The sequence below is a fragment of the Athene noctua genome, chromosome Z, assembly GCF_965140245.1.
Source record: "Athene noctua chromosome Z, bAthNoc1.hap1.1, whole genome shotgun sequence".
In the NCBI taxonomy this organism is placed as follows: domain Eukaryota; kingdom Metazoa; phylum Chordata; class Aves; order Strigiformes; family Strigidae; genus Athene; species Athene noctua.
In genome coordinates, this window is record NC_134077.1 from 2,720,749 (window position 1) to 2,744,425 (window position 23,677).

Here is a 23,677-nt window from a genome sequence, read left to right on the forward strand (position 1 = left end):
CTTTTTTTTTTTTTTTTTTTTCCCTTTCTCTAACCATGGGATGCGGTTGCTCACGCAGCCCAGCAGAGCCCCAGAGCAGTGCAAGCGCATCGCCCGCCTCCTGATTTAGTCCTGGATCCCGTGACTGGTGGCGGTTGGCATTTTCTTCAGTTACTGGGAGGAGTTTTGCAGCCTGGCGACCGCAGGAGCGGATGGAACGGAGCTCCCGGGGCACTTTTTATCCTAGGATCACATTCACTCACCGACACATATGGCTGATACTCACTCTGGTCCCTGCTCCAAGACCCAGAGCTCGGCCAGTGGTTTAAAACTAATTTCTGTTAATATGAGCACCCACAAAATGGTTTAAAACACCCCCACCACAGCTCGACTGGTGGTTTAAAAATAATTTCCATTAATACAAACACCCACAAAATGATTGTGCCCCACCCGTGTGGGGTAGAGGGGTACCTGTGAGCCTTCAGCTGCCCAGTGTGCCATTGGGGGGGCGGGGGTGTCATACCCAAATATTTGATACGTGGGACTTGGAAAAGACCCTCTGAAATCAGAGTCCTGCCCCGGTGAGCTCTATGACACAGTTGGAGGCCGCAGCGAGCAGCGTGGCCAGCCACAAACCAGGGTGAAAGCTCTCCACGACATTAAATAAAGAGGCCAAAGACTTGAATCTTTACCTTTTTTAATCAAAAACATACTCTGTTACAGAATTTCAGGAAAGTTAACTACAGTATATTATCCACAAACTAGGTCTAATGAAAAACATACAGTAAGCTACAAAGGAACTACTGGGAATTCCGTTGACCGCTTTATCAAAAGGCAATGGCTAAAAGAAGAAAGGCTTCACTAGGCTTTCAGGCTCAAAAAACCGTCTCACGGTGAGTTTTGGGTTACAGGTACTTTGCAGCTCTCAATCCAGCTGAATCACAACTTAGTAGCGCTACCAAATTTCACCAAAAAAAAAGACACAGAAAAAGGTACTGGAGCAAGAAAGCGCTAGGTGATTTTGGTGAGCTTGAAAGAATGAAGTTTTGGGGAATTTAGGAGCGATGCATCGCTCACAAGGCACAACAGCAGCCAACAGTGCCCAAACCTCTCGAGATTTTTGTCGGCAGGGGTTCCGCTTTCCTCCAGATGGGAAATTTTTATGGCGCTGCCAACTCAGGGCGGCTCTCAAGGGGGACCTCAGCAGCATCGGCGTCTCCCAGATTATTTTCAGAACCAACCCCTTGAGATAAAAGCGTTTGGGAGGGGGATGACACAATGGAAGGAGCCCTTCGGCATCCAGCTCCTACGTGAGGGGTGGAAAAGCGTTTGCCCTCGGTTGGGTTTCCCTGACCAGGCATGTCAGGGGTAGAACTTAGACAACGACAGGCAACCTACAAATCTCAGCCCCGAGAAGTCCTCAAAAACTTGTCACCGGGCGTGGAAACGCTCCTGTTATCAGCAGGACCAGGCAAAACTGTTGGTTTTAATGTTTCAGTCTTTAAAAATAAAGTAACCTCTCAACAATTGTGTCCTTAACAACACCTGACAGCTCAGCAGCTTTTATAGAGCAGATGCTACGTAGCGTGGGGGCTGACAGGAGAAGGATGGGTGGCAGGAGGAAAGAGGATTTCAACTAAAAAGTCTGAATCCCACTTAGAGGAAGACCCATCTGGCTGTCTTTAACGGGTTGCATCAAAGAAGTGACCAGCCATCCCAGTCACTCTGCTGTCGCAGAGTTAAAAAAACCAAAAAGGCAAATCAAGGAGACAGTCCTTTCTAAAGCGCTTTACTCTTCACAAGAAGAGATTAAAGATGTCTCAAAGACCACCATCAAGACGTAAACAACACTGGAAGGGTTCAGAGGCAGGAGCCTCCCCTATATCCACCGGCATGGGAATTTTTTGGAATGGTTCCTAGGAAAAGAATTGAGGCAGTCGTTCCTGAGCTACGCCGAGAGGACGCTGTCGTCTTTGAGAAGTGTCACAAGAAGCAAGATGGTTCTAAGGTAAGGCACAGGAGTTGGACACAAGTTCAACGACTACTGCTGCTACAGCCCTGTTGGGTGACTGGGGGAGAGCCGTTGTCTCCTTTGCATTTTAGGTCCATCTCTCTGAAAAGCAGCCAGATAATTTCCCAGGTGTTCAGGACGTTAGAGCTGTTAAAAAATCCCTTCGTTATCAGGGCCAGGTCCCTATCATTCTCATCACGCCCCGAAAAGCAGCATAAAGAACAATCGTTTCTAACCAGCACCGCTCAGCTCGGCTCCTTCCGAGGGATTCCCATTAGAATTAAATACTTTTCAACCATCCCAGTGAAAATTTTCCTCTCCTACATCTCTTCTGTGTTCATTTTAAACGCCCTCGCTTTCAAAACTAACACGGTTAAAGCCGTCTAAACCTTCCGGTGCTAATCCCAGCTCTCCAAGACACAAAGTGAAATTACAAAGTACTCCAGCACAATGTTCGTTTTGAGGAGGGCCTAACTGGGGGTAAGAAACAACGAGGGGTGATTACTGCGTGGAAAGAAGCACGGCGGACACGGGAACTGGATTGCAAGCAAGAGATCGCTAGCTGGAAAAAAAACCAAAAACACCACAACACAAAACTTGTTGAATTGACTGATTTGGAGACATTCGGAGCTGAAGAGGTTCTGGCATTGGTGACTTCCCTGCCTTCAGCGCATACGGGGATCGTCACGGCTGTCAAGTAGCTGCAGCTTCTTTTTTGAATCTCCCAAGATGACATAAAGGCAAGACTGTCAAAGATCTAACATGCTGCTGCTGAAGGGTTTCCAATCCATTATGCGCTGCCTTTTAGGCCTTGTCATAAGAAATAAAAAGTACAGAATTTAAGTTAAAGGCCTATTAAAAACTAAGAATGAGATTCTCTCATTTTGCCCTTTAACAGTTACGATCGTATCTTATCAGTAACTGCCTGGTGGAGAAGATGAATTCCACCTCAGGATTTTTCCTGCCTCACACAACATCCACACCCCTCCTGATGTGGAGCTTGTGATTGCTTGGCTCTGATAAACTCAGCTGACACTGTGTTGTTCTATTCAGTGTTTTTTTGGCCATTTAAATACTACACTGGAGGTAGCGTTCAGTGTAGGTAGAGACTTAAGGAGATTCGCCAAATATCTGCAAAAAAAATTCCTGGTTTTAACAGCTGAATTCTTTCAGGCTGCAATACAGGCACCACCACCAATAGGCGGAAGCAATCTTCCACTATTTCATCAAAATTTGGCACAATCAGAAATGTAACGACCGCTACAAGAGGGTTTTCTGTGAAGCATAAACAGACCAAGTCACCCACCAAAATCAGCACCCTGCAAACCTGCCAATGAAACGGGGAGGAGACACGTGGATTCCTGATCAAATTCACAGTCTGTGACAAGCAATTAATCAGTCAGAAGCTTCCCAAAAGCCGAGGCAGCTCGAACCCAGCAGTAAGACAACTCAAAAGGGAGGTTGGCAAGAAGAACACGGTTATTTTTTTTTCATTTTTTCCCCCGAATCACGTTTGCAGTTGCGGATGAAGCGTAGCCGAGCCGCTGGTTAAGCTTTTCTGAGGATGTAGTCGGAATCCTCTAAAGTGTTCCTCAAGAATGTGAAGCAGCTCGCTTTTGGGACAAAGGAGATCATTAGGAGAGAAAGGAAAATGAACAAAGTTTTTAAATTAAAAGCCTTGAGAAAAGCAAACACTTTTTTCAAACATCGAGAAGCCGCTGTGTAAGAGGGGGGGAAAAAAAGTCATCTCATTAGAATGGAGTCTGAAGAAGGCAACACTGTGAATGAAAATTGGGAGAAATTGAGAGAAAACTCATCCATTGGTGGCCATCGCTCCCAAATCACCCGTCTTTTACAGTTCCACAATGACTGCTGACTTCTTTCCTAAGAGCTCCGGAGCCGGGGGGAAGCAACACCTAAACGCCGTGCGTCGCAGCCCTCTGTGCAGATTGTTGAAACTAGGCAAGAAATTTGGCAAAAAGCTTCGGAAGAAGCTTTTCCCAAGACTTCGACTTCTGTTAACCACTCCGACTGCGCTGCCAGGGCTCAGGGCAGCACGAACTGGCAGAGCTTGAAGGACTTAACCAGGCTTAGAAATCCGTAGGCTCCAACTTAACTAAGCTCCAACTCCCTGCATACGTGCTGGAAAATAAGGAATTCCTGCTCCTTCTTTGTATCCCATCAAATAGCCAAAAAGAGATATCCTCAGGGCATTTTATTGAGAAGCAGGAAGAAAAATTGGGACTTGCTTTCCTGGCAAGTTTAAACCGACTAAAATTCCTACCACTATTGGCTGCTGCTGCTGGTCTTGCAAAGGAAAATAATCCATCGCTCAAGATCAATGGTTTCAAGGTGCAGACTTACGTAATAGAAGCAAACTAAATTTATATAAAAAAAAAATCAGGGTTTTCATAATTTTATTTATACTATTAACTAGAGAGAAAGCATACATATTGTATCTGTCATACAGTCAATACATTTGCATTTTATTTTTTTTTTTTTTCTACTATAAATTCTCTATACAAAGTCATTGCCAATTGATACGGTCGTTGATGGCATAGGGCTGAAAAAAACCAAGAGGTATAAAAACAAGTTTGCCATCTTGCCCTGAGTGGAAATGGTGAACAGATACAAAAACTGGATCCTAAGTATCGATGTAATATTTATACAGGATTTAATGGTATACGCAAGTAAAAAGAGTCATGCAACTTTTGAAAATACCTGCCAAGTTTTACTTGAGTAAAATCATAAAGTCAGTAGTAGTTATGAAAAATATGTTCCTGCCATTATGTACTCATTATGCAATTTTAGTGGCAACTTTGCAGACTGGGTATTTCCTGTTATATTTAAATTGAGTGCCAGCACTGAAAGTATCCATTTCCTTTAGTGTTTTAAAACTCACGTGTCTATATAAATAAAAATCTAAGATATCTTTTTTTTGTTTGTTTTTAAAAACTAGTGAAGGAAAAGCCCCGTTTCTTCTTCTCGCTATTTTTAATCAATGCCAACAACGTATGTCTCATCCCTCACTTTTTGGCAGCTTCTACGTTTTAATCTGGAAAAATCATAACAAGATAGTCAACAAAATAAAGGAAGTCTTCTGTTAACTATTGTTCCCTAAAAAGAACATCACAAATCAGTTGGAATTTTAAAGTTGCTATAAGGTAAATGTTTATAACTATTAGAAGGAATTTTCAGATATAAATATATATATAATATATATTCTGCATACAAAAGGCTCCTGTGAGGCTTATCACCAAGATGCCAGAATAGAGAAGGAAAGTTTCAAGGGGAACAACCCAATACTGTGAAGTCTCTGTAAGGCGTTTACCTTTCAACTTTAAGCCCTGAGCCATGTATTTATGACAATTAAGTTCTGAAAATAACCAAAATCCAAATTCTGCATGTTCAGTTTCTTTCTAAGAGCAAGGCGGCAAACACATTTTTAAAACCCGGTTTTAGAAGATTAAGCAGAACAAAAGTAAAATATATCTTCAGGTTATAAACAGAATTGTATTTTACAATCCACCATCCTCACAATATAACGGCCCCCAGCAGTGCAGCAGAGGGATCTCAGTCTAAAGGTTGTGGGTCTGCGATAGGCATGGTATGAAGTACTTCATCTAGAAGCTGGAGGGCACGGTGTAAGTGAATTTCGATCCAGCACGGCGTCTCTTTGATGCTCTGTCTCGGGTAATCAGGTCCCCAACCTTTTACAAAACTCATCCTGAGTATGCATAAGCGGCGAAGGTCATCTACACCGATTCCAGCAGCAGCTGACAAACCTAAACGGGAAAGGTTTCACGTGAGCGTTCACAGACACGTTCTTTTGCTCGGCTCTTTCTTGACGTACAGTTCCCTCTCAGCACAGCCAAGGCCAACCCACATTTCTAGATCTCTGCTATTCAACCAAACACAACTATTACTTTGCATTTCCTCCGATTAATTTTTTTTTTTTTTTTTTCAATCTTGAAAGGGTGCTGAAATAAAGCTCCCTATAATAATGTGACAACACAATGCCTTACATGATACAACACATGTAAACCCTATTTAGGAAATACAGTCAAAAAATACTCAATTCAAAATACTCCAAAAAAATAAGAACTCAGACCGACCACCTGCAGGATGCTGGATTGGCAAATCACACGACTTACACCTAATAAAATCAAAAAGTGAATACAGCTGACAAACTTCAAAGTGCAAGTGTGGCTAAGACAGAAGTACAATCTACTCCTCAAAATGCCTTCAGCAATTTGTAGGATGTCTGGGAAGTGCCACATGGCAACACAAGAAATCCAGTAAACACTATGGCACATAAAGCAGCCCAAGACACTCAAGTACTGACACTTTTAAAAGTGCTTAGGAACAATTTCAAGGAATTCAGTAACTGAGAAAAGTCTAGTCCAGAATAACAGGGAGAAAGCAAAGGAAGGGGAGAAAGCAAAGGAAGGGGAGAAAGCAAAGGAAGGGGAGAAAGCAAAGGAAGGGGAGAAAGCAAAGGAAGGGGAGAAAGCAAAGGAAGGGGAGAAAGCAAAGGAAGGGGAGAAAGCAAAGGAAGGGGAGAAAGCAAAGGAAGGGGAGAAAGCAAAGGAAGGGGAGAAAGCAAAGGAAGGGGAGAAAGCAAAGGAAGGGGAGAAAGCAAAGGAAGGGGAGAAAGCAAAGGAAGGGGAGAAAGCAAAGGAAGGGGAGAAAGCAAAGGAAGGGGAGAAAGCAAAGGAAGGGGAGAAAGCAAAGGAAGGGGAGAAAGCAAAGGAAGGGGAGAAAGCAAAGGAAGGGGAGAAAGCAAAGGAAGGGGAGAAAGCAAAGGAAGGGGAGAAAGCAAAGGAAGGGGAGAAAGCAAAGGAAGGGGAGAAAGCAAAGGAAGGGGAGAAAGCAAAGGAAGGGGAGAAAGCAAAGGAAGGGGAGAAAGCAAAGGAAGGGGAGAAAGCAAAGGAAGGGGAGAAAGCAAAGGAAGGGGAGAAAGCAAAGGAAGGGGAGAAAGCAAAGGAAGGGGAGAAAGCAAAGGAAGGGGAGAAAGCAAAGGAAGGGGAGAAAGCAAAGGAAGGGGAGAAAGCAAAGGAAGGGGAGAAAGCAAAGGAAGGGGAGAAAGCAAAGGAAGGGGAGAAATGTTTTCTTTACTGCATTTCCAACATCTGCTGAAGAGCAGAGCAAGAACTGGTGTGTGGAGCAGGTAACTCAGGGAATAAATACAGATTTACCAGGATGCCAGCCCAGCCCCAGCTCCCCCCAGCCCTCCTACTCCATCCCACGTTCATCTGCACTGTGGCAGGAGCAGCGGGTGGCTGGAGGGGTGCTGTTTGGAGGCAGAGCTGTGGAATTTGTTTTCAGGTAAGAAAAAAAAAAGGAGACCAAGCAGTTAATTTACTCACTGATGGCTGGGGCTATTCCACCTACTGATCCTGGTCCGGGGATGTTTCCAGCTACTGCTGCAGCTTGAGCAGCAGCAGCAGCCTGGGCAGTGGCAGCCTGTTGTTGCATCTGACGGTGACATTGGCGTAAATCAAACACCTTTCAAGAAAATTAAAAAAAAAAAAAAATTTAAAAAAAAAAATCAAAACTATGTAGACTTCCCAAAATCAATATAGGAAAAAATTCCTCAACTCCCATCCCTGATAATCTGGGCCTTTCTGCTCTCCCAAAGCAACTCCTACAGCTTCACCATGCACTCGGGGAAAAGCAAATCTTCCCCAACTGGTTTAATTTCTAACAGAAATAATCCATTAAAGCTGATTCTTAACTCTTCTCCTATGTTGTTACCACCACTGGCAAAAGCAGAACCTGGCTGAGCTGAGCAGGCTCAAGCAGCACCCCGTGCAGAATCGACTGCAGGATCAAAGCCTGAAGGATGCTACAGGGCTGATAAAATCCTAACTTTTTAGTTAAATCCCAGTATTTCCAAAAAATAGGCATAGAAATAAAAATGGAAGCCAACAAGTCCTGCTTAACTTTGTCAGGCTTTTATTCTTCTTTGCTGCTTTAGCAAACCGTGTTAAGTCTGTTGAAAAGAAATAGCAATAACTGATAGGCCTGAAGTTTCAGCAGCTGGGTTTCAGGTTGTTGGCATTTTATATCTTTATGATCAGGCTTGGCACTAATACATACAGGAACTCTGTTCTCATACTACAAAGCTCAGACGTTGAGGTTGCTGGGGTTTCTTTCACCTTCATTACACAACCCGCCTGCAAAACGGTGGATTAAAAAAAAATAATAATAAATCATTGAAACTTCAAGCAGCTTCTCTCTCCTTCAAGAATGTTTTTGGGTTTTGTTTTTTTTTTTAACAAGTGGCCTAAATAAAGTTTTAAGTCTGGCAGAGGAACGTCGGAGTAAGAATCTCCTGAAAATCATTTGTTTCCGTGCACCTTTCAGTGACCTCTGGATCATTTCAAGTTGGTAACACTTTAACACACACTTTACACTTCTGTGTTTATAAACACTTTCCCAACTTTTCTTGTTTTGGAGAGAGAAAGAGAGGGAAAAAAAACAGATAAGCTATGCTAAAAATTTTACTAGCAGGTAATTTAAAAAACGACAAGGCTAAAAAACCAAAAAGCTGCTATCGATAGTTTGCAACGAAATCAAAAGTTATTTTTGCAGTATCTAGATGATACTTTTAGTTAAGTTGACTTTTGAAATGATTCTAAAGTGACCTGGTCTGGTTTTAGGGGGTTTTAAAGGAGAATCAAAAGCAAAGTTACATTTATTTCGGTGTTTCATAGCTTCCCTAACATTTACAGGAACTAAATGTATGCTATTTCCCCCACCCACCCACCCAATTTTCATCCAGGAACATCAAACCCACCTTTATATATGCACTTGGGTAAATCTTGTGCACAGCATCCCCTGGTGCACGCCCTGCTTCTCTATCCAGGTAGTAACTCTGAACGAAGACCGCGTGGTCACTGAGGCATCTGACCCACACGTCTCCTTCGCCTTTGCACTCCAACTGCACCCCTTTACCTATGTGTAACCTTAAAAAGATAAACAGTTCCAATGCACCTGGGTGTACACGCTATAAATCAGACCTAAGTAAGGCAGAAATAGTTCTCCCAGCTTTCAAGTCATCTGCGATACTTTAATTCACACTCGGCTCACACGAAGACTTGAAATTGTAATTATTATCTGAGGTGTAAGTTAGTATGTGGTTACACAAAATCTGCAAAAGAAAAAAAAACTGTCTGGAATAGCACGTCAAAATCAATGGGAAACACAGAATGTAGAAGCAATGATGTCTGAATAGCAACTAACACACTGACAATACAGAGCTGGGATACCAAACGCATTCAGTTCTTGCTCCCAAGTGTAAAATCCCACAAGGATTCTGATATAGGAAGTCACTCAAGTACACACACAAAGCCACATTTTAATGCAGAACTGTATGTTCGTTTGGATCAAGTTACAGCAATCGAGCGTTTTGATTGGCACACTGCAACATTTCTGAAGACGTGGAATCGGTTTATTCCTTTTCCTTTCAAAGAATTTTAAAAAAAAAAAAAAAAAAGGAAAGCAAGCTGCAAGATTGCTTCGGTTCTCTATGCTCCAGCATCAAAGCCCAGCACATGCCTGGTGAGAATGAATGAAAATCCAAACTAGCTCTCCATCAACCTTTCTCCACTCCTTTGACAAATCTATATATTGCAGTTATTCTCACGTCGCTCTGTGGTGCGGAGAGCCAATATTCAGCTTGCATACATAATGGCACGAGTTGCTAATTTTATCCTGGAAGGCACAGCCTTTGAAAGCAATGAAAAGCAACACGCTACGGCAAAGCACTGAAGGTCTTTGTCACCCAGTTCACATTTTGAATGCGTTACAGGACTGGCCTAGAAAGATATATTCTGCTATAGTTAATGCACTTAAAACCACCCCATACTTGGAATTTCAGAAGGGAGGCAACACGCTGGAGGTAAAACAAAAATATTATCAAATATCACGGACAGCTGGAGGGTTTGGGATCTGCAGAATACCTTGCTCTCTCAATGGCTTCTGTTCTATGCACGTTGGAAAGCTGGCCCAGGCAAAAACGGTCTCCTCCAGAAGGATCCACATATCCATCCACAGTAACAATTGGACAGCTTGAAGGGACCTTAAATGTTTCCCCGACTTGCACGTCCATTTCAAAATATGCGATTGAACACCAATACTCTGGAGCTAAAGGATACATAAAATTAAAAAAAAAAACAACACACACACACAAAAAAAAAAAAAAAAAACAAACAAACTATAAACCCATTCCAGACAATCAATTAAGCCCTTCTGCAACTGCATTTGGCATTCAGAGTAAGAGTGCACAGTCACATAAGCAAGTTCAGAGAGACAAAGGCATGGCTGCTAGCACAGAAAAATACTGCCTGCTGCAACGGACACGGGCTTGTTGTTTTTATCTGAGCCCCCATCAACGCGAGGGGCTTTTGTAGTTACCATCTTACAAGTCTTTGTACAGTTTTTAATTCCAGTTAGATTCTGTAAACCGTCTACATCCCTGCACCTTAAGGCTATAGCTTGATTTTGCCCTCCTTCAGCATAAAGAACTAACATATATGTGCCTATTCGTGACTAGGCTGAGAGAAACTAACTCTCAAACAGGTCTGGCTTAAGATATAAGAGTAACTACCTCCTAGGTGAAGCCACTTTGCTCTATCCTCCAAACTGGATTGGGAAAGCAGGGCAACGGGGGAAAAAACATCAAAGATCACACACTGATCTTGTCTGCACACAAGAATGGCAGGCATGGGATAAAACAAGGAAATATTAAGCAAGAGAGCAGAACAAAATGGTGTGTTTTAACAGCAAAGAGATGCTTTTTAACTCATATTGTTTTAAAAACCGGCTACAAAGGGAAGATGGTACTTGGAAGAAGCTATCATGTGAGGAAGGGAAACCCTGACTCCCTAAGAGGATGCTACTGAAATCCAAACACTTAAATAAGCTGGAAAACCTGGCAAAGCACACAAAAGTGATTTTGTGTCTGTGTGTACCAGCTGCTCACGTGCTACCTGGGAGCAACTGGCTTGTCAAACTTTCAGCAGCTTGCTGTGTGTGCTCTGAAGTGTTAAAGAGTTTCCCCTCCTCAGATTAAAACCTAAAGCTGCCATAAGCTCAAATCACTGGAGATTTGGGGGACTCTTTGTCCCATTTAACACACAGCTTGTTGGGGAGGATAAAGAAAAATCAGCCCTACAGGATACTCAAAATAGGGGAAGCTGAGGAGTTAATGTGATAGCACCTAAAACACAGGCTGGGAAAGCCAACAGGAAAAAGAGCTCTCCCAGTGCCGTAAGCACGTACTTGTTCATTACAAACTGCAGCACCCAACAGCACACACCTACTTAGCTTAAGAAACTGTCGTTCTGGTTTTATTAGAAAAGAGTAAAATAAGGTGCCTGAATGCTTTTTTTTATCTTCAAATAAATACTCGTGTCTCCGAGGACTGAAGGGGGTGAAATCAACAGGTGAATCAATAGGGTGAAAAAGACATAATAATACGTCATAAATACAATTTAGCTACAGGTAAGTTCACCCAACAATTATCAACAGTTTTATTTCTGGTACTGATTTAGTCACTGGCCAATGAATAAACAACTTAAACTTTTAGATTTTTCAACTCTGCAGCAGCCCTTGTGCAGGGAACAGCTTTACTGTTGTTAAAAAGAGAATATATCACCTTGCACCTGCACGGAGCTAGCTTGTACCACAAGACAAGACTTTTTTTTTTTTGGTTCCGCAAACTTCTACCATTAATGAAGACTTTTGGAAAGAACGGAAAGATCCAACAAGGAACTTCAGCTCCAAAATTTTAAGGGCAACACCTATCTTTGAGGGTATCTGGCCGCGATGAGGGACTCCTAGATTATGGATCCAAGAGGGCTTTGGCATGACCTAAGCTCCATGATGTTTCTAAGCAGGCAAGAAGTACAAATTCAGGCACGCTGCGAAGTTGAGGATGGAGGACATTCAGACACCTCTAGGGTAGGAACCAGCTCAGTGTGGATTTGAGGACTGCAATTTTTGATTTGGGCAGCTAAATTAAATTCAGTTCACAGAGTACAGCACTATTTCAAAACAGAGGTCTGAATTCAAAAAAGACTTATCACAAAATGGTTTCTCTCCTCCTTTCCTGTACTTTTGAATATATCTCTCACAAATTTCATGCATAAAAAGAAAAAAAAAAAAAATCAGACTCAAACCATAAATTTTTCCTAACATTTAGCATTACATGTTAGATGTTACTCACCAGGATGATTTGATATAGGAGGCTGGAATGCAAGTTCATTGTGAACTGGCCCTTTAAAAGAAAACATGGATTTTGTTTTACACAAGGAAAAATAAAGTTTCCTTTCATAACTTGTTTTCTTAAAAAAAAAAACAAAACAACTTATGAGGATGCCAGATGTTACAAATCCCAGTCATTTCTGAATCAACTGGCCAAATCTGATAGGGGAGGAAAATACCCACAGAGGAATTACACTTTTAGAGGTTTCCTAAAAATTCAGAAGTCGAGCAAAGAGCTCCATTAGTATCCCAGGAGGAGCATGCTGCTCAAGCCAGACCCAGCTGCAGGAGAGAGCACAAACCAGATGTAGCATGAAAATGTAATAAAAACAGGACTTAGGCTTCACATCTGCCCTCAAGTCAGGCAAGGAGAGAATCACTGTGCAGAGACATGGGATATATGTGATATAAATCTGTCAGAAACCACACTTCATTAGTTTCACCAATCACAAAACAAGTTGCCCAGCAGGCTGTGGACTTGACCACAAGAAACAGTCCCTGAAGATGGAAAAAGCCCTAGAGAACTCATTTTCTAAAGAAAAAAATAAAAATAAAATAAAATACTGACTGTGGTCTTGGTATCGGTCAGTTTATTCTCTCCACTTTTATAAACTAACTAGGTCCCTTAGAAGCAGCAGAGAACAAGAAGGAAAGACTTAAACATAGTATTATAAGTAACAGCAGCTTTTGCAACAAGATGTCAAAACAGGCACAACGTTGGTAGGTGTCAAAACATGCAACTTTCTGAAGTGAGAAAAGGCAGCAGCCAAGAAAAGCTTTGTGTGGTATCACCAGCCAGTTACAAATATTAATTATGGAAAGATCCATGCACTGAGAAACATTTATAGAGTATCTACAGCACCACTAAAGTTTTTTACATCCTATATTTCTGACAAATAAGAAATGAAGTAGGATCTTAACAGAACAAAATAATGAAACTTTAGATACTTGTGGTACGGAAACCACAATTTTCTGGAGAGAAACGAGCTGAAAAACCATTCTAACATTAACTCACAGTATATTCTCCCCTCTGCTAAAATGACTGCTGGAAACAGGTGATCTGGTTAAGTGCTGTACCAGAAAATAAAGACCTGCTCTACCTTTTTGCCACAAAAATGTCAAAAAACTTTAATTTGGGTGGGGCTTTTTTTGCACTATAATTTTATAATGCATACGCTGTGCTAGACACACTAAAAGTCTGATCACTCCCCCCCCCCCAGCCCTTTCCCATCTTCTGTACCTTAAAACAAAGAGGCTGTGGTCTTATTTTGTAGATTTAAAAGATTTTCAAGTTTGTGTGTCAAATGTACTCACGAATCAGGCTGTGGCAACACCACTTTATTGGCAATTACTTTACTGCACGAGCTTTCACAAAGTTCTCATAAAGTGGTTCGTGTACATGGACACACGTTTTCCAAAGCTTAATGTAGATCGTTACCTCATTAAGACACGTATTTCAAATTTCTAGAAAATAAAAACAGCCAGGAACTTCCAAGTTTTGAAAGAAAAATATCCAAACAACAAATGCCCAATCAATTTCCTTTCCCACAAAGGAAATATTTACTACAGGATTGCAAAGCTTTAAAAAGAGAGATTTAGAAAGGAAATGCTAGTTTTGCTAGGTATAGTAAGACATCTGTAATGCAGGTGGCATCACTATAGCTATCAGAATTTCTAATCTCTGCTGCTTTAATGAAGAAAAGTCTATCAAGCTCATATGTAACTGTCAGAATATACTAAACACGGCAATGGTAGTTCTATAATGAGGGGGGAAAAAAAAAAAAAAAAAAGATTTGGGGGTAAATAATAACCACAAATGAGCACCCAACGTTTAAGAAAACTGAAAATAAAGTGATGACTTACAGTAATGTCCAGGATGCATAGGTGGATGATGCTGAAGATGGCCATTCTGGTGGTGAGGTATGGTAGGCGTGTAGGCTGCTGTCCGACTTCCAGTCCAAGTTGTAGTACTATCTAGAAAAAGAAAGGAGTGGTTGGTTTTTAAGGGAGTTTTTCAGCATCTCCCTTCTAATCCTCTATTTCTCCTGAACATTTGGAAACTGGTTTTAGAAAACTAAGAAGAGTGCACGTATGTATATACTCACTGTGATGGTAAGTAGCTGGCTGAGCTGTAAACCCATTCTGCTGAGTTCCTGGCTGAGGCCCTGAAGCAATCTGTAAGAGTCCATCACTATGGCTACCTGTCAATATACTGGTAGGTTGACCTGGTAAAAAAACACACTACCTATTCATGAACGTTCCAAAATTTTAATTAAGAAGAGCTCAGCACTACTGGGGAGGAAAATACACCCAACTAAGGGCACTGCAATACACAGTTCCTACAAGTTTGGCTTCAGGTTTTTTTTTTCCACCCCCCAGAGCCTCTTAGGAAACGTGAAGCAAGATGCTCTGCATCAGCTAATTTTGACTCTGACACCCTTAATATTTTAGGAGTAGAAGTATGCAGAGAACTCTGTTTATCAACGGCATCTTTTGTTTTGCTCACATCTCATTTTGGGGGTTGAAAGGAAAGAAGAGGAGATGTCACAGGTTTTATTGAACGACAGAGCTGGAGTAGATTTGGTATGAATCCAAACAGGCCAACAGCAGGTCCCAATAAATTGCTTATTTTCAGCGTAACTACTGTTCCTAAGGAGGACACTGGCTTTAAATTTACATTCCTCCAAAACATACTGAACAGGATTTTATTTTTAAAAATAGTGCTTGAATAGAGCTGCATACATCACTGGACTCCTTCCTGAGAAAGTTGCCGGGGTTTTTTTTCTCCCAAATAAATATTTCAAGAATTCTCTAAGCTTTAAAGGAAAACTACAGATAATTTCAGAACAGGTTAACAGAATTTGATTTTAAAAGGCTTCAGCTCAGCCATTAACACTAAACTGATCAGCAGGTTCACAAGTACACTTGCACTCTCAAACTGGTGTGGCTAGCAGAATTGAACACATTGAAAACTTGAACTAAAACCTGAAAACGAGCTTTTTTTTTCCCCCTGTCCACTTGGCTCCAACAATTATAGCACCGATGAGAAGTTAATGACTATTAACTGTTGTGCAAAGGCAACACAGTTAAACTGCCATTCCCTTTTTTTTCTCTGCTGGAGACAAACAGAGACACTGTATCTCAGCTTGGCAAAACTATCATTAATTTTAGCCAAAAAGTTGCGAGCTGGAATTAAAGAACATTATCAAAACACCACGCCACCGTAATTCAGATTTGATACCACGAAATGCATTATATGCAAACATTTTTGATGTTACAGCGACGAAGATTACGTGAAACCCTTCCAAACTTCACGGTTTCCCTACGTTAGGGCTGCAGGACGCTGTGTAATTAACTGCTTTACCATCCTGCTGGAGTGAAGTGTGAGGTTTGACGTGGGTAAACCACACTCTTCCACTTGTACCAAATACAGATGGAAAAGAAAGAAAAACTTCAGTGCAGCACTCCGACGGATTTGTGAAAATATTAATGAGGGCTGTCACTTTGCTAGTACGGTGGGTCATTATAAAAATAATAAAAAACGGAAGATTCCTTTTGTCAGCTGTGGAACACTAAAGGGTTGTCTGAAAATCTCTCGATACTGCCACCTTACAGTAGAGCTGTTGTCCCGCTCGCTGGTGTTAATAAAATAGTAAAATTCTTCCATTCCTACAGGAATTATTTCAATAGCCACGACGTTTTGTCAGCGGCCAATTATCTTAATGTAGTACCACTGAACCTTTGGCAGAACCAAAAGAGCTTTGTGACACTCACGTAGCGTCACGTGTCACTGAAAAAAAAAAAAAAGACTGAGTCGCCAGGAAGAGTTACTCAAATGATGCTCCAAGTTCAAACCTTATGTTAATGCTTAGGAGACTGCCTAGATGGTATCACCATCCCCTGTGCTGCGTGGCGTGGCAGCAGCACAGTTCCAACACAAGGTCTACTTCGGCAAAAATCAGCTTTGCGCTTTCCCGTTTTCAGTTTAGTACTTCCATATAATCTCGATGATCTTACTTGTTGAAGCCACAGGAATGTTGGGAAAATTAGTGGTGCTGGTAGTGCTAGCCTCAGTAGGAGCTAACATGGCTGGGGTGCTATAAGGCTCTGTAGATGCCCTGTTACTTGGTGGGTGCTGGATGGTTTGGACTGAATGGCCTTCGGCAGAAGACAACGACGGCTGCCCCTCGTAGTCATGAACGTATTCGTCTTTCACCAACATGCTTGATGGAGCTGTGAAGAAGGAAAGGGTTAAACGGGCAAAGCAAGTCTAGTTTCTGAGTTTAACTACAAATTGCATTGTTACTTCCAAGCAATAACGATGCTATTAAAACTACCGGGAGGGGAGGGAGGATTTAACCTCTATCAACATTGCCAAAGCACAAATTACAAATAAACGCTTCGAGTCAGCAGCAGGAAATTTTATTTAAAGCATAACTGGATGGAAAAGCAAACTGTTTATTTTGCTTATTGCTACCAACCAAGGGGTTTAGTCCAACGGTAGTAAGACTCCAACAGCATTTTGGTTTCATGGTTAATAAAAGGGAAAAAGGTGCTTTTTGTCAAGCACCTAACTCGATGTTAACGCAGTAGCTAACAAACCAATTCCTAGTGTAAGAGTATAAACGTACATAAAGCTCCTGTGAAAAATGAAATTCGTGAACACAGGCACAAAGAACTTCACGCATCCCTTAAGCGACTCCCATTCAAATTGACCAGAAACATCAAATTCACATTCAAAACCAACGTAACACCACTCTGTGCTTAACAACGTAGCCAACTAATTCCGAATATTGCACATAGAGCATAAGGAAATTACTACCTTTGCCACTACAAGAGTTTATTTCTTTATCTCCTATGGAGCATGTTCAAGTAAAACTCCTACACTACATTAGCTCCCATGCTCATTTTTAAAGCAGCCTTAAATATAATGAAATCTGACAGTCATTTTCTGGTTCCTGCTGCAAAAAGAGTAGCACGACAAGGAAACACTTATTATGTATTTAACTGCTGGCTAATAAGCTTTGAGTCTGTAAAAAAAGATCATTTTTCAGAAGATGCGGGGAACAATAGAAATTAGCAGAGGTGAGCTCACAAGTTAAAGCTTGGGAAGTTAACAGTTTGATGGGTTGTTTGGGGTTTTAAAGTCATTTGTGCTTGAATTCTTCTAATAATGTGCTAAAAAAATTGGATTTACCCAGATATTTTTCTCTATGAATTCCTTCTGAGGGGAAAAAAAACCCTCAGTTTTGAGATAAAGCAGTTACCAGCTGTACACTGTCAGATTTTTGAATAATGTTCATTGGACATTTAATGTCCAATTTCTCTCAAGTTTCATGGAGAGCAAGAATATTAGACTGCTTCATTCAATTGCATAATAAATACAGAATTTCTGTAATTTTCTTGTTAAACTACTTATTAAATCAGAAGCATCTATTATTCCCAATTCAATTAATTAGTACATCTCACAGATGCACACATTCTTGGGTGGCTTTTTGATGGGTTTGAGGTTTTTTTTTCTTCCCAATTAGCTGCAACCAACAGCGAGGTTTTGGGGGGTTTGGGGGTTTGTTGGGGTTTGAAAGTTGCAGACAATGCAAACAGAACTTACCTACCAGCTGAGCTGAAGCCTCAGTTTAAAGAATTTATCAATACTTGCCTCTCATATGTTATTTAGCTGATTTTTAAATTCAGAGAGACAAATGCATTTCCACCTGCTCTCTATACTCCCTCCCAAGGTGTTTTGCCAATTATCAGGCCTGGCATAAAGCACACAGTCAGCAGAAAGATGAACCAATAACCAAATTGTATTTGATACAGAAGGGTCAGCACATGGGTGAACGCTGGGGGTACAAACCAGTCAGATTATACATAATGGACAGCAATCCCACTGACCCCAACAACGACACCGCACGACCAACAGTGGGTGGGATCAATGGTGACATGCAGTCTCCCATAGAAGGGACGGGAGACAACCGAGTCAACAAGCCAAACACACAAGACCAAGGAAGCCACAGACTGAATCTACACAGCCCAAGTTTAGAAAGGCCAGACCTGAGTGGAGCCCAGTCCCAGGGAGGCGGGAGGTCCTTCCCCAGCAGGGAACTCTGCACAGGGCATCCCCCTCACACACAGACACTGCCCCTCCTGCAATGGTCCCAGCTTTTACCCCTCAGTGGGACCCCTGACCTTGGGTTACTCACTGCGGGACCCCTGGGGCTCCTTTACCCCATGGCTCTGTCTGCCAGGCCGGCCCCACCCTGGGGGGAGCCTAAAGGGAAACTCACCCCCCTCTGGGAAGGGCTGTGGGAATCACCCACATGTCAGCCTTAATGTGGGGCTTGGGGTTGAAACCCCGGCATTTCACAAGGAGACACACAGGAATAAACTGTGCACGTACTGAAGAGTTTTAACGCAGTTTGTGCCCGTAGAAATGCAAGAGTAAACAGAACTACTTACCAGAACTCTGTAGTGTCAGTCCTGAGAGATCTTTAAAAAGAAGAAAAAGAAAAGGGGGTGTGGAGGATTATATACACGGAGATCAACAATATTTGAACATTACTTTATAAACCTCTACAAATTAGTACTACAGACTCTACATATTTATTATATCCCCTCCATCACAACACAAGTCTCAACGTTAAGTTACTCCTAGGATACACATCAACTGTAAGAACTGGGTTCAAAGCCAACAGAAAGGCTTAAACAGAAGCCATAAACTGTTCTTTCAAATTTGGAATAAAGGTAAAAGAATAATTCCATTAAGAAGACAGACAAGAGCATATGAGAGCAGTTTATAATTAGATCATTAAAAGTTAATGTTTCTAATTTAGGCCTGTATTTTCTACACTCAAAAGGAAAACATTTTACATTCCATTCCCACTGTTCCATTTGAAATCAAGAGTCTACTTACCGATGCCAGGCGATACTACACGCTCATAATGGTAAGGATTTACACAGACACTGTCACATTTTAAGTCAAAAGCATACTGACAATATTTAACATGCTTGAGTTCATTTTTATGAAGATCAGGCCACCTCCAAAGACGAGCGTAAATCACATGAGGGAATCCCTTGCGACCAGCCACCTAAAAAGTCAGACACAAAAGTTGATTGGGAAAGTAGCAAGACATTTAACTTTACTTAGTGAGGAGCAAAGCTGGAAGAGGACAAACAACAACACAACCTCTCTCCATCATCAAAATATGAAAAAAAAAAAGGTGGTGTACAGTTTACCCAAGTTCTGTACTCAACAGAAATAAATTTCTATTAGGGTTTTGCTATGGTTAAGTCAACACTGTGATTCTTAAGAAAAAATACTGGATACAAAATGGCAGAAGCAGAATTTGTGCTTAATGTAGTATGTATGGTCACCTTCCCCACCATGGATGATGAAGGAGCTTTGCCCCAGAAGAAGAGGAACGAGGCACTAAGCTACACTATAAGGAATTTACAAGTAGAAGAATGCCAATCCATTATACTGGAAAAAAAAAAAAAAAAAAAAAAAATTAAATAAATGCTTCTAGGGTAGACAGAAAGCTAGCCAGCAAACATGACAGCTGTCCTGGAACAAGGAAGTCACAACCCAAGCTATACAGGTACTGAGTACTGACGATGTAAGGCTAACATAAATCCTCAGTGCAGACTCCTTGGAGTACCTTAGCAAGGGATCACGGGTCTTTCTTCACACTGCTGACCAACACAGAGCTAACAGAAGCTTGTAGTGAAAATACCAGGATAAAACAGCCGAATTTGTTACGTGACCCTGCTTTTTACTGCCACACACGCACTCGTTTAGAACGGCTGATCCAACGCCTTCTGCTCCTCGTGAAAAAAAATCATCAACTACTGCAGCAGTCCAGAGCTCCAGCCACAAAACATGCCTACAAATGGGGGCGAGGAGGGATGCAAGAGAAGAGCTACTCTTCCTCAACACTCTAGGATCCTGCGTCACTCACTTTCGCTCCAGCTTCACTAGGAGGAAAACATCTGATTTTTCACTTGTACTAACCTGAAGCCTCCCATCCAGCGTTCTCTGTATTGTAACACACTTGCTAGGATGAGCTCCATTTGTGGTTATAGCTGTAATCAAAGAATCCAATTCATCTTTTTTCTCCTTTAGCTTTTTAACTAAACTTTCAATTGCGCGTTTTGCAAAAGTTTCACTCTCTCCACCTTGTCGATGGCACATCAAGCTGTGAACAATGCTCAGACAAGCATCATTACTTGTTGGCGTGTTAGTAATAGACATATTGTCCATTTGTCACAGCTTTTTCTTTCAGATCAAATGTCAGTTTTGGGGGCTGTTATGATTTTCAAGCTGATGAACAAGAGATGATCCAAGTTAAGTGTTAGATGTACTGTCTCTTGGTAAAACCTAGGAGGAAAAAATATCTACATTAGAATTGTTTTTAACAAATTGCAGATCATGTTTCTAAGGAAGTCTGTGGCTTTTTGCTTCTTTTATTTTCAAGCTAAGTGCAGGATATTAAAAGCACATGAAAAAAACTGCATTGCTTGTCCCATGATAGCTAAAACATGCTTAAGACACTGCTTGCACAGTTTTAGATATAAGATTTTTTTTTTTTCCCCTAGTAACAATATTTAAATAAAGATTATAGTTTATATACATGTACACGTAGTATGTACATATAGAAAGGTAGGGATTATTAGATGAACAGGCTCTGAATGAGGAAAAGGAGAACAGTGACAATAATTTCCTATGGTTTATACTGGTAGGATGAAACCAAGTGAAAATACTGACTGGGAATGAAGGGGCATTGATTTAAACCAAATTTGAATAGTGAAGAAGCATGAATGCACACCAGAATCATCTGTCATCTTTATGTAATAATCCTGCTCAAATAGTTTCAGCTATGTTCTGACCTCAGACTAACTCTATTTCTCTCTGCTAATCAGAAAGGCACAAATTGTACCTGGCCATTAGCTTAATACACATTTCTGTAAATTAGCATCGTGTGTATCTTCGCATCTGAAAATCCCAACTGGCACCTTTGTCTTTCCTTGTTCGGATCCAGCTGCTTCTGGATCAAGACGAAGCAACTGAAGTCACTGAAAAAGCACTTCCAAATTGTCCCAAACAGAACTGCCTTAATTACACTGAATATAAGATAAGGAGTAAGCCTCTCCTAACACATTTGGCCTTTAAACTCCGTTTGTTAAGAACCTGCAGCGGTTTCTGGTCGTGAAGTCATCCTTCTCAAAGCCAGCAAACCTCACCCTCCTGAAGTTTCATTTAATTCACAAATTAGAAGAAGAGCTGGCCCGATTTTCTCAGTTCTGAGCAAGCTAATTACTACGTTTTATCCCGAAACACAGGACAGCAGGTTTTGTGCACTCACAGAAAAGGAGTCTAACGTCAAAAAAGCTGCTTTGGTTCTTCAAGTAGTCACCCACAAACACCATTCTATCAACTCTGGGGTCTGGCTTTCTTAAGACACTGGTAGCAAATATACAAAGGGATTTTAAAAATATAAAAAGCTATTTTACTACATTTACATTTTCTGAGTCAGCTTAAAATATAAGCCTTTCCAAAACTAACACGTTCTCGGCAATTTAAATCAAATATATTGGAGTTCAACAGTTAAGGGGAAAAAGTTTGTTCACAATGTCTGAGGAACACATCCAGGCAAAGACCTGTTACTGCTCTGGAATTTTCCATGTTATCAGAGGTACAGTAGCAGCAGCTATTTATTGGAAACGAGTTGCACAAAAAATAAGAGTGGGATGTTAATTTACAAAGGTAACGCATCACACAAATTACAGTGTGAACGCAGGGCTTCCCTTCCTGTAAAAGGAATAATACTGTAACACAAATCCAGCACTACTATAAAAGGAAACAAAGTCTGCCCTATTTAATATTTTCTCCAATTTCAACTTTAATACAGCATGCTTTGGTATAGTTGGAAAAAAAAAACCAAACCATATCACAAAGCCTTCCCCCCCCCTCTCCATTTTCAATAGTTTTCTTCTTTTGTAAGGATGCTTCTGGACCTAATTTCTCCTAAAGGAAAACAATTACCTCAAAGTTTGACTATGATAATTTTACCTAGATATTAAAGTTTTTCCCTCAATGTTAGTTTTTTTTTACGCTTCAACTCAGTAAGCCTCTTTGAAAAGTCAAGCTTAACCTGCCAGTCATTCTCCATGGCAACTCGCACAAATCCATAAAAGCTTGCCAGATAAAAAAGAATAGAACATCATTTTTCTTAAATATGAAACAGCATCCCAGATAGATATGCGTAAGTAATCATAAATAAGTGACTTGATAAAACTATTAGCCAAAAGAGCTTTCTTTAAAGAGATGCTTAAAATTAGACATGCAGCTCTATCTTCTACCCCCCTAAAACCACGAATGAGAATTTTGCTTGCTGACTTTCAGAAGACTAAGATCAAGCAAAGAAATCCTTATTTAAGTGGAATGATCTTCAGAAATGTTGAGTCACCCCTCAGCTGCCACTGCGCTCAATAGGAGCTTCTGACTGTTCAGCACTTTTCAAAGCCGGGCCACTTGTTTAGGATTTTGAATCCTGTTACACGCCGCTGGTGCGTAATTGCACGGTAATTCAGGAGCCTCCCTGCAGAAGTCCCTTCCACACAAATCTGCTATTTAATCTCGTCGTTTCGATCCCCAGAAAAAGGGGGCGAGGTCAGCGGCTATCGATCTGATTGATAATATTGATAAAACGCTGTGACGTGTTTCTCCTGAAGCACCAGCAGCATTAGTATGTTGAACAGAGAAGCCAAGTTTTTACGTTCCACAAATTTAGTTTCTCACAAAATAGCTCTACAAGCCTATCTTTGACTGAGTCACACATTCAAGAAGTGCCTTAACACCTTCTTACTATATTACTTTCATGTGTGCAAATAAAAGCAAAATGCAATCTTAATGAGTTTTATTTTTAGAAGATAGCCTTTGAAGATAAGGTTCCAGCATGCCCTCAGACGTGGAGAGCTAGATGTTCTGCAAAACAGCAGCACGCTCGTAGGATTTAACTTGTACTTGATGCAAGAATGAAACTTCAAAATCGCTCCTTCGCACGTGTCCCCCCCCTCAAGTAGGTGATCCCACACTACAGCTCAAGCTTAGATTTACAGTGGAATAGGTAGGGCCAAATATACTGAGCAAAGAGCTTCTTACTTCCCTCTATCTAGGAATTTCATGGAAAAAGAAATGGGTGAGAGTGTGCTTTGGGGGAAAGGGGGCTGAGAGAAGAGACAGGGAACATACAAAAAGCAGCAGCAGTAGACATCGCTTGTAGTGGAGCTCTCAGCTTCACCTCCCAAAGAACAAAAAGGTATTTCTCACCCTTTTTGCTATGGTGTGATGCGAGCAGAACGCGGAAGTTTTTTAAAAAAAAATAAATAGGGTAAGATGATGTGAAACGCTAAGAA

At 41.2% G+C, this 23,677-nt stretch overlaps 1 protein-coding gene across 4 annotated transcripts in view; it reads right to left on the reverse strand.

Annotated features, from left to right (window-relative positions):
* Positions 1-659: 659 nt before the first annotated feature.
* The window catches only part of SMAD4 (SMAD family member 4), a 29,960-nt gene continuing 6,942 nt past the window's right edge, over positions 660-23,677 (reverse strand). For 3 of the 4 annotated variants that reach the window (XM_074931205.1, XM_074931207.1, XM_074931206.1), the window contains exons 2-12: positions 20,274-20,639; positions 19,176-19,350; positions 18,722-18,751; positions 16,280-16,495; positions 14,368-14,487; positions 14,126-14,236; positions 12,225-12,275; positions 9,958-10,141; positions 8,793-8,961; positions 7,360-7,498; positions 660-5,775 (exon numbers count right to left, since the gene is read on the reverse strand). In XM_074931205.1, the coding sequence (XP_074787306.1) occupies positions 5,564-5,775; positions 7,360-7,498; positions 8,793-8,961; positions 9,958-10,141; positions 12,225-12,275; positions 14,126-14,236; positions 14,368-14,487; positions 16,280-16,495; positions 18,722-18,751; positions 19,176-19,350; positions 20,274-20,522 (1,656 nt within the window). In that variant the 5' untranslated portion in view covers positions 20,523-20,639 and the 3' untranslated portion in view covers positions 660-5,563. The remainder of the gene's footprint in view (positions 5,776-7,359; positions 7,499-8,792; positions 8,962-9,957; positions 10,142-12,224; positions 12,276-14,125; positions 14,237-14,367; positions 14,488-16,279; positions 16,496-18,721; positions 18,752-19,175; positions 19,351-20,273; positions 20,640-23,677) is intronic. The other variant, XM_074931208.1, reaches the window with a different exon arrangement.